Source organism: Apostichopus japonicus, chromosome 22 (genome assembly GCF_037975245.1).
Source record: "Apostichopus japonicus isolate 1M-3 chromosome 22, ASM3797524v1, whole genome shotgun sequence".
Lineage (NCBI taxonomy): Eukaryota > Metazoa > Echinodermata > Holothuroidea > Aspidochirotida > Stichopodidae > Apostichopus > Apostichopus japonicus.
The window spans coordinates 10,289,777-10,301,207 of NC_092582.1; the positions used below are offsets into that span (position 1 = coordinate 10,289,777).

Here is an 11,431-nt window from a genome sequence, read left to right on the forward strand (position 1 = left end):
CCTGTTTTTATCCCCCAGGTAGTGAATTAAGTATTTATACCATTGCTAGCAACCATTAAATATGGGAGATTCTGACAGTCTTTCTCAAAAAGTGTAATTAATATTTTAATTCTCTTTGCAAAAGTATTGAAAGCTTTATTTCTCACACTGAATGCAGAAGAAAATGTAACTTTTTTTTAAGGAAGACTTTCACATTTATTTGGCATATTCATGAAATGTTGATATTCCAGAGTCTTCATGCAAGGCTGGATGAGGGCTTGCTTGATTCTGTTGAGAGGGAGAGGTCACGCAGGGGTCAAGCTGCAGATTATCCAAATGGAATCCCAGAGTGTGGAACAGATGCTCTGAGATTTGCTCTGTGTACATACAGAGCACAAGGTGTGTGAGTCATACTTTTTATTTAAGGCTTATCGCTTGCAATCCTTCTTGCATTTTATTCATGCCCAATTAGAACATCCACTTGAAATGGCTTCTATCCATAAGGGTTATTGCTATATGTGATTTCCATATCGTTATATAGTAATTTTTACCCCTCCCTTCCGACATACCATATTGTTATATATTGAACAAGCTTCGCCCATCTCAATGAGGCAAAAGGCGCTTGCAAGATGCGATCATTTTATCCAAAATAATTATATTCTGTTGCTATGCAGCAAAAGAAATTTGACTAACTTCCATATTGTTGGCAGCAAAGCATAGTATTCATACAGTGTAAAATTCCTTGTAAAATTATTTTGCTTTGATCCATAAAGGTATTGTTGTGTGTTTGTAATCGTTGATTATTGCATTTAGGATGGTTTGGAAGACAAAATCAGAAGTAAACATTCATATTTATATATATATTCGATATTGTAACATCACAGCAACAATACTATGCAAATGTTCAAATAATTAACTAATTACCGTTCTGTCTTTTTGGTTGTCTGACTTGTGTATTTGTAGCATTGTTATTGTTTGCCACAATTGGATCCTGCTTCAGGTCATCCAACTTCTTTTGCTATATTTATTCTAGTACATATGTGATATTTCGACCTCAATTGTTTCCTTTATTTGTTTCCTTCATTTTAATGTGGCCCTATTAATGTTCAATTATTTATGTAACTGCACAAACTAACATGATAATGTATTCAATGCTGTTAAGTTATGTTAACATTTCGTTCAAGAAGAAATTTCTGGAAACTTTTCCTGTCACTGGAAAGAGAAACCCAGAGTCTTCATTACACGTAGCAAAAATACATTCAACTCGGTTTCACCATTGATGGTTTAATTCATGTACATTTTTGGTACTCTTCTTTTCAAAGTGGATGATATTAATTTAGATGTGAACAAAGTTCAGATGTACAGGTTCTTCTGCAATAAGATATGGAATGCTTCTCTCTTCACCATCAATGCCTTAGATGAAGGGTACAAACCATTGCTATTATCAGAGGTGAGACTGAAACATTTCTGTCTAAAACTAATATTTTAATCTTGAAATGCTGTTGTCCAGGAATGAAAACAAAATAAAATAAAACTGTTAGCAAACTGCTTAGGGAACAGCTGTACAATATTCTTAATTCTTAGTGTCTGCAATGAAGGGATCTGACAAATGAGAACTGGTTGCTTTTGTATAGCATATCCAGTATTTTCCAAGATAGTCAGCTGTACAATATTCTTAATTCTTAATGTCTGCAATGCTTCTTTCTTTCAGGCTCAATTGATGAAGATGTCAGCTGATCAGTACAGGCCTAAATGTTTTTGCGAATCCATTTTTTGATAATATAAATTCAAATTACTCGGCAAACACACGTTCTTCTCACTTGATATGAACAAACAGAGCAACTTTGGATTACATATGACACCATTTTGTCCTTTTCATAGTTGCATTGCTTTGTGAAAGTTTGATTTGAGGCCATAAAAGTTATGTTTTACCATTGAATTTTTATTGTGTTGCATCTGAGAAACTGACTTTATATGGTCTGTGTGTTAGGCTTAGTAGTCCAGCCACTTTCATAGGTGAGACTCAGATTTTTAAAGGGTCATTCCTAAAACCTAAAAGTGGTACATATAATTACAACCTGGACTATTAGCAGTATTTTTGAACAGTTATATACAGTATACACTTAAGATATTAAAAATATACTTTTGCTTAAAGTCGTCAGTTGAAAGCCACCCATAAGTCCCTTAAAGTACTTGATCAATTGATTGACATCACTTTGGGATTGCTTTGTACATATACATAACCGCTAACTATTTAAACTGATAAATTGGTATCTCCCTCCATAACCTTGGAGACAATGAAGTAATACAAGATAGTGGTAGGCCGTAGGAATATGGTCTACTCAAAAGGGAGGTTTGCTGTCCCAATGCTGGTGTTCTATTCACCAAACCTACACATCTCTCATGTAGTTTATTTGTATCAGTCAGACTTTGTTATTTTGCCTCACTTTTTGGGGACAACCAAATTTGCTGTTCAGACAACCTAAAGTAAGTTATGGTTTGTCTGAAGGACAACCAGAAGACATCTTTAAGGATTTACCCTGATATTCCATACAACTTCTTTCCAATCTTTGTTTATATTTTGCTAATTTTCAGATCTTGCCAGATTGTTCACTAATGGACAGATGGATACTCTCAAGGTTATCCAGTACTGTGAGAGTTGTCAATGACGGTTTCCATGGTTACGACTTTCCTGTCGTTACAAGTGCAATGTATAAATTTTGGGTGCACAACCTGTGTGATGTGTACTTGGTAAGAAGTTGTTTGCTCAAAGACAGCCTAGCTTGTATTTGGGGTACTTGGTATCAAAGAAGGTGCTTGGCCAAAGACAGCCTAGCTTTTATTTTCTTATGTAGTGGGTAGACAGGAATACAAATGAAAGAAAAGAGAAAAGAAATGAACAAATGAGAGAGAAGCAATCTCTTTTTAGCAAATGTGTTTATGTTTAAGTGATGGTGATAGAAAATATTTATTTTGTTAAAATTCCAATTGCAGCTACCTAGGATTACTGTCGATACTATGGGTTTTTATTTTATTTCCTAAAGATATTCTAACAAAATCTTTCCAAAGATAGTATCATGAAAAGGCAAGCTGGGGAGGAGGGGGGGGGGGAGCTTTTTACATGTCAAATGTTTGCCAGCTCTCTTTTTATTGCATATTCATATTCTTATTGCAAAATACTGCTTTTGAATGAAGAAACATCTTCCTGTTACTGCCCTGTGGAACTTCAAGGTCAAAAATTTTTGTTTATCAATCACTGATGTCGATCCTTCTTTTCATCACAATTTTCTCTCAGGAAAGTATCAAGAGTATTGTCCGCTCAGAAGAACGAGAAGCCTTGGTTTCCAAGAACGTTCTACACATCTGCGTAGAAGCTGGCCTCCGTCTGCTCAGTCCTTTCATGCCATTCCTCAGCGAAGAATTATTCCAAAGGTTGTCACGGAGACCGCAGGTTGATGAGCCGAGCATATGCTTGGCGCCTTACCCCACCACTGAAGAGGTAATTACTATCACTGATGTCCCTCACTGAATGATTTTCCCTAATGCCTTTTTATTTTGTTTAATAGGGTGTATTCAATGTGAGCTTCAGACCAAATAAATTTTAGGAAGAAATATCCTTGCGCATTTTGTCAAAACGTAATTAAGCATCGTCATTAATGTATAGGTCCTTGATGAAAGACAAAGAAATGGCCTGGTTCGAAATTAGCGTAGAGTCAAAAGGAGTCAAAGATTAGGCAGATGTTCCATTTTGTAGTGTGCTGAGAAATTAATTTGTGCTACATTGGTATCAGTCTATTTAGTGTATTGTGTAACCTTCCATACAAAAAGGAATGTAAATACAGCTAGCTACAGTAATGTACCAATATTAGCTGTAGATTACATAATGTTGGTAACGTAACCTTCACATGTACACTTATTACAATTACAAAAAATACATAACAATTACACTGACATACTTGCAACATTTAATAATGAAAACAAGTCTTCTTTTCTAAATACATTATGCAGAATTTCTTTGTACTTTTCCATTGTTTTTAATGTTTCCTTGTTCATTTACTTGTATATTACGCTTAACTAACTGATTACCAACTTCAACAAAGGACTTAACAGTTGAGTTTATTGTTTAATAGAGGAAAGTGTCTTGAGTATGTGCAAATTTTATCAAATAAATTTGCATTCAACTTGTTTGTAGGAAGAACACATCAATTTATAATGACGCAGAGTCTGTTAGTTATGTTGACGCCAGTTCTCATTTATAAAATGAATGTTCAGTAGATTTAATAATGATGACAGCAGCAAGGCAGTTACTTTCATTTATTGAGAATTGGAAAGTCGTCAGCCTATGTACAGATTACGAACATCATGCATTTTCCAAACTATATTTGACACTGATTGGAGTAAAATACTTTTCCTCAGTCTCCTGGTACATTTAGGAGATGGCAGCTGCGTTTCTACCTGTTTTTTTTAGGAGATGGCAGCTGTGTTTCTACTTGTCATTTAGCCTCTGAAGAAGATCCTGCTAGGATCGAAACGTCAGGCCAACTTACTTTTATACATTCTATTACACAGGCTCTCTAGTGGATAAGCAGTTTGCTAACAGTTTTATTTTATTTTAAACTCTTTTTTTATCATACCCTAGCTGGCTTGTTTAATTTAATGGTCCTTGCCTCCAGGCTGTGCAGACTTTCTTAAGCTATTCATACAGTTTTACATTTGTTCTAGTCTTCCAGCTGAGTGCATTTGTTGAACTGTTCAAAGGTTTTATTTAATTTTAAGCTTGATAATTCAAATTATTCTCTGATGTTAATCTAGAAAAGAATTTGTTTTACTCCTTTGAAAACCTTTTGCATACACCTTTAATAGTGACCTAAAAGTATATATTTATCTATATATATTCTTTTTCATTTTGTTTTCAGCTTCCAACCTTAGATGTCCAATTAGAAGACAAGGTTCGACTCTGTCTGGATATTGTCAGTAGAATCAGATCCATCCAAAGCGAATTTGGAATATCAAAAGCTACTGGTGAGGACAAATGAGTGTGTGTGCTTTTATACGTAATTGCTATTAACAAAATGTAATGCTGATACCAGGATTCTAAACATGTTGTGAGGTTATTTTGTGCAGTCATATTAATATTGAGAAATGATATTCACGATAAAGATCTTTCCAACTAGAGAGACCTTTAGGAAACAGATGAAATGAGCATGGAAGAGAAACATGGTGGCACTGTTTCCAAACTTGTCATTTTAAGGCACAGGTGCCAGCAAGCTAGTCATGTGATGTAATAAGACCCCAAATAGAACATTATACCCAGGATCTCAATAAAAAAAAAGAAATGAAACACTTAAAATAGAGATGCCATGCGAGAAACTTCATGTAAGATACAGCCTGGGCTTGAAAAATGAAATGTTATGTTGTCATACAATACACATTCAGTACTAGTCCCCTCAAGGATTGTGGTAATGGGTTTTGTTCATAGCCGTATCACAGTTCTAACAAAAGAGAAAGTGTGACTCTTGCAACTAATTTTTTTTGTTAAATGTTAAAATTCCTAGCAGATACACAATAATTGTGAAATTGCGAATAATGCAAGAAATTTAATAAGTTAACAGGTGAGGCAAAAACAAACTCAGAATACTAAACCATAGTCGATATTAGGTTTTAAATAAAAAACACTGAAAAGCAAACCAATATTATCAGCAAAAGTAAATACACTGAGATTTATATTCAAAGAAGATAGTAAAACTGCAAATGAACAGAGCTCAATAATTATTATCACAGACATAAATTTAAGGATACGCCTCAAAGGTATAAAGTACTCTTTCATCAACAACAGCAAACACTTCCTGGACATATATCCTGTACAGACAAGGATATTTCCTACAGACACTGTAGTTGTGAGTAGCAAAGATGTGTATACTACTCTTTTCTATTTTTCTTATTTCAGGATATATCATGTGCAATAATGTTGAGTTGAGGGATGTTATCATAGATATGTGCCCCACCATGAGAACACTGAGTAAATGCAAGATTCTGACCGTTTGTGAACAAGAGCCAACAGGATGCCTAGCAACCACGATTTCAACTGATTGTGCCTTGTTTGTGGAAGCCAAGGTAAAATCACATTGTTCAAAGGAATCCAAAGTACATTTGGGATTTATTGAAGTTTACACATTAGGTATTAGCAGTGCGTCATTAGGGCGAAAAGAGTTTGTTTTTTAGGGAAGAAATCCGCACAGACCTTCTGCAGAGAAAACTGTCAATGTTTATGGTTAGTTGTAAATTCAGTTATCTAAACATCACCTTTATCAAAGTTTCTGTGTCCATTTGGTTGTGAGATGTAGCATCTGGAGTATTTTCACGGACCTCTCTATGACATTATTTTTCACTCTCCAGAGGATTTTTCAAAGTGTGATATCAAATGCATGCATTTATGAATATTTCTGGATGGTGTGCAAACCAGACTTTGTTTTATATTCTGTTGTACAATTTAATTATGTCATAGATCAATTCTTCGACATGTAATATGTACAGTAGCCATGTAGTAGTTAGGTTAATGATATTGTATATTACAATGTGATCAAGTGTCAGAGCACATATTTTTCTCAATCCATGTAACATTGGAGGTAAATTTATTTCTGATGATCTGCATGCTGGTATATATTTCTATTAAAAAACACCAGTTATGCCCAAAATGGTAGCTAATAACATTGTGAATCACTTTTAATACAACTTACCCAAAGATTGTAACCCCTCAATTTTTGATCTACATATTAAGAGATTTAAAACGAAAGTCTGCCCCTTTACAAAGTTGCACATTTAATTAACAAATTTCAAGTCATAAGAAAAAATATTTCAAGACTTGCAAAGTACAGAATTTCAACAAACAACATTCTTGCATGTATGGTCCATTTAGCTACTTGAGTGATCAAACATCAAAATGTTGTTCTCTGAGGTGGTCAAACCTTGTGTGATATTGTCCAAAATTAACTGATGAAAAATCCATTGAGCACAACTTGCACAAACAGCATACTTTGTATATAGGTGCCATGTAGCGACTAAAGTGACATATTAACTGGCAAAATATTGTGCTCTGAGAAAGTCATGTTTAATATGATGCTGTCCAGTGTATTGTTCGATTGCGATGAACTTCATAATCCGTTCGTAGATCTCATAATTTAGTGACTCAAGCTGTATAACTTGAAATATATTGCTCTTCTTAAGGAGGTCATCTAACGCTCATATTATGCTATTGAAATTTATAACTGTTGCAGTTGAATGAAGTTAATGAACCCTATACGTTTGGAATTTACACTAATTAAAACAATAAAAAGCGGTCTTTGGGTTTCTCTGAGGAACTTTCAAAATTGACATTTTATACTACAAGGATAGACAAATTGTTCCGACTTGATGGTGATTGGTACACCCAATTTTATTTATTTTTTTTGCTCTCTTCTCACTCTTTTTATTTCATTTGTGTCCAAAGGAGTTTAATGTTTCTGAAATTTCGACCAAACTAAGAAGAAAGTCATCCAAAGCAGAGGCAGAGTTGAGTAAGTTGAAGCAGCAGATGTCCATCGAAAACTACGAGCAGAAGGTCCCCATCCAGATCAGAGAGAAACATACAGAAAGGGTGAGATCATATTTTATTAACAATGTCTTCTGGGTGATAATGTAACCAGGTCTCATTTTATGGTATTGGGACTTTACAGCGTCTCTATACACAGTGGCCTGTCATGTCGGTCCTATTGCGTGTACTGTTTATGTATCTCTGAATCAAAGTAACACGATCGCATGAAAGTGTTCACCAGCATCCTAACATGCCAGATGATCTTGCATACAGACATGCTCAGGGTAATTGGCCAGATCAAGGTTCCACTTGAGCTGTCGGTCAAACGATAAAAGTGCCTGAGAAAACACGAGTCAAGCTGCATCGAAACGATTCGTTCGACTTCAAATTTGCAGGCCATCAGTCCGCCTTTTATTTCCTTCACCATTCTTAATTTTTATTTCAATAAAATGACCCTTTAGCCATCTGAGGCTGACCAGTTAAAGTGGCTGCACTACTTGGTCTTATTACAGTTCCTCAGATGCATTATATAAACTCAATAGGAAAACATTAACAGTCTTTCTTGGCTTCAAATTACGTTTTTACAAATTTTTCACGTACAAATGGTGTTATCTGACATCCATGGGTATACTCTATTGTTTGAGGTAAAATAAGACATGTTTTGTTGATTAATTGAAATTATAAAACAACAGAATACTATTATCAACATTTCAGCCTGCACTGAGGAGCAGTGGTCATCATCAATTTTGCCTTCAAGGAGCAATCCAGAGATTGACAACCTTTCAAATGTTAAATATCTTGAAAATCTATAAACTAGAGGTACTTTACTAGCACTCAAAGATTATACTTTTTGTTGTTGTTGAAAGACAAATTGAGACTGCAATTGTGTATCAAGTCAGTCGTCCTTTAAATTCTATCAAAGATTAGGAATTATTTTAGAAAGGTCAACACCTACAGAAGAGTACATATCAAAGCCCTTAGCATGCTAAAATATGCATTTCAAGCACCTGTTGTCGATTGTGTATTATTAATATATGACATCACAGCCTAGGGAAAAGATAGAATAACAGTTTGATGTTCAGGAAGAAAACGATTCACATATTTTCATCAAACAACAAAATGTGAACTGGATCACATGCATACTAAGCAGATTAGTTAGTTACATTTACGAAAGACTTGTAGCTTTATTAGTTCTTTAATAGCAGTGTATTAGTCAGTAACAAGGTTATCATGAAATCTCTCACTCTCGTATACTTTATGGTATGAGAATAATAAACACAACTGAAGTAGCCCTGTGTATGTCTTGTGAATATGTATTAATATTGAGTATTACAGGTAAGTAACAAAATCAAGGACATGGTGGGAAACATCACATTTTCAGTTCTTGTTTTTAATATCTGCTTCAACTAATTGTCCTGTTGTAAACTCATACCAAAATCAACTATTTTGAAAGTATTTAATTCTTCTTGTGATAAAAAACTTGGATATAATCTGGCTCTTCAGGAGATGATGTTCTAAGAAATACAGTGTTCTAATTTCCTGTTTTGAGAAAGACCCTTCGAAGTTGTGTCATAAATAAAAAATTTGTGAGCAGTTTTGATCAAGGTTTTGATTTTAATTTCCACAATGTCTAGAAAAACATATGAAGTAAGTGACTGCTGTTGTTTCAACGGGAAGAAAAATATAAATTCACATCAGCTTTACGTGTTATTAAATTAAAAATGTTCAGTTAACATTGTGCAAAGTGAAAATTCACCACTGTGACCAGTATTTCTCCTTTCTTAGCTACAATGAGCATTTCTGCTAAACCTGTTTTTTTAAGTCATGTCCCTGACTTTGACAAGATCGGTCACAGATTTCTTTGAATGATCTGTTTCGTGTTATTTTATTGATCAGTGCCGTGGGTTTTCTCTCTCTTGTAGATGCAAGTATTGAAGACAGATGTCGAGAGACTGCAGACCGCTCTTCTGGCGCTAGAAAATGTCACATGACATATCACCTGATCATAAACATTTCATTCAGACTGTAGGTTTGGTTGATCTATCGGCGTCATTATCGTGAAAGAGTCTTTTTACTCATTGTACTGAATGCTACAAAATGTGTTCCATGTTTAATGTGTCAAGTAAAAGTAGCAGGCAAGATTTTTGTACCTGTCATGTTACCTTTACAAGACCTATTCAGAGTTGCAGAGTGACCCACAGATGAACAGTACAAACAGGATTTCAGTTTTGGGGTTTGGAAACAACTTTGTTAATCATGGCTGCAAGAAGCATCAATTTGGACTATATTTATGGAAGCATATTAACTTTGTGATATGGATACTTTTTGGATCATCATTTTGCTCACACTCTGTCTGTCTGTTATTCTAGTTACAAGTATTTGAATACTTTTAATAAATGAATGAATGAATAGATGATTCTATCCAAAATCAGAACATTTTGCGGCCCACAAAATTAATGGCATGTTTCTGTTACTTTTCTTTGTCATTTGCAGCCATGCATAATTTGGCTTCATTTCATCTACTTGGCTGTATTTTGTAGACTCAGGTAACAGACAAGGCTTCCAGGAATCCAGGTGTATTATCTTATTTTTAGTAGGAATGATATCTTCAGAACAGTGGGGGGGGGGGACTAGGAATTCAGGGACCCTGTTTCAAGTGTGGGAGCTGAAGTCTTTCACACCTTATTCATCTGAACTTCACTCGAAACCAAGCCATCAATCTAAAAAAAGTTCTTTACTTGAAAATGATATGTTTGCTCAAAATGTCGGAAGTAACCCTTGGTGTTCCCTGGACATCAGGGGCACTGGTTCAATGAACCACACTTATAGCTAAGCCTGGTGTTCCCTGGACATTAGTGACTCTGGTTCAATATCAACCACACCAATAGCTAAGCCTCTGCTTCAGAATGTTGGGAAATCCACGATAACTGTAGCTGTATTATGTAGTAGTGTTCATTTTTCACTGGTAATGTCCTTGTTAATGAGAGAAGGTAGATGGTTCTACACCACCCAAGCAATTAGTCATATGAAGCTGTATTTGAGGAAAACACAAATAGAAAGTAAAGTCTACATTACTTTCCAGACTCTTATTGTTGATGTTTCTCTTTTGTGCTTGTTTTGTTCTGTTCTTAAATTCATCTCTCTAAAATACAATACAAGTGTGGTGAAGTCCTTGAAAGGAATCTCAAAGCATCCTTCCCCTCAACCCCTTCATACTCCCCACCTACCCCTCTCCCCCACCTTCAATCCCTCCATCAAAATGTGCAGCTAGCTACTAGTGTGGTGCTATTAAAAGGTGGCAGACGATGCTGCTTTTCTACTCTCTCTTGAAAATTGTATTTTCACACTGTTTTTAATTTGCTAGTGGTACTTGGGACTTTTGCAACCAGGAAATAACTAAGAAGCAAGCAATTAAGCTACTAACTGCATCCTAAACTTTGATAGAATCCCACTTTCAATTAGTGGTAAATCTGCCACTGGGACCCTGGATGACCATGAAAGGTATCCTGACCAAATCTGAGAAATATTCAACTCCTAAGTTTTGTATGGCTATAGCTTTATGAATTTTCAAGTTGGTCCAAAATCGCAACTTTTTTGATTCTTGCCAGAATCACACATAGGGATTAGCGCAACCTTTTTCTGATCATATACCAGGGATAATATTACCATTAGTATTCATACCTACATTAGCGAAAACAACTTATGATAGTAAATTTTGAATGTAATGTTACACTTTATTCTATCATTGGGTTTTATCCGGTTAAAATTTGATGAAGCAACACTTTAAATTTATGAGAAAACATCATCTGGGGTCATGGGTGTCTATAATGAGCATCGCGACCCAATTTGAGAAACAAAGAACAAGATATTTAGTACTAAATT

General features: G+C 35.1%; 1 protein-coding gene across 2 annotated transcripts in view; it reads left to right on the plus strand.

Moving 5' to 3' along the window:
- LOC139963488 (valine--tRNA ligase-like) overlaps positions 1 to 10,623 on the plus strand; it is a 28,799-nt gene extending 18,176 nt beyond the window's left edge. For both annotated transcript variants that reach the window (XM_071964302.1, XM_071964301.1), the window contains exons 19-26: positions 231 to 378; positions 1,302 to 1,429; positions 2,575 to 2,730; positions 3,275 to 3,478; positions 4,896 to 5,001; positions 5,927 to 6,093; positions 7,466 to 7,612; positions 9,472 to 10,623. In XM_071964302.1, the coding sequence (XP_071820403.1) occupies positions 231 to 378; positions 1,302 to 1,429; positions 2,575 to 2,730; positions 3,275 to 3,478; positions 4,896 to 5,001; positions 5,927 to 6,093; positions 7,466 to 7,612; positions 9,472 to 9,540 (1,125 nt within the window). In that variant the 3' untranslated portion in view covers positions 9,541 to 10,623. The remainder of the gene's footprint in view (positions 1 to 230; positions 379 to 1,301; positions 1,430 to 2,574; positions 2,731 to 3,274; positions 3,479 to 4,895; positions 5,002 to 5,926; positions 6,094 to 7,465; positions 7,613 to 9,471) is intronic.
- The last annotated feature ends 808 nt before the right edge of the window (positions 10,624 to 11,431 follow it).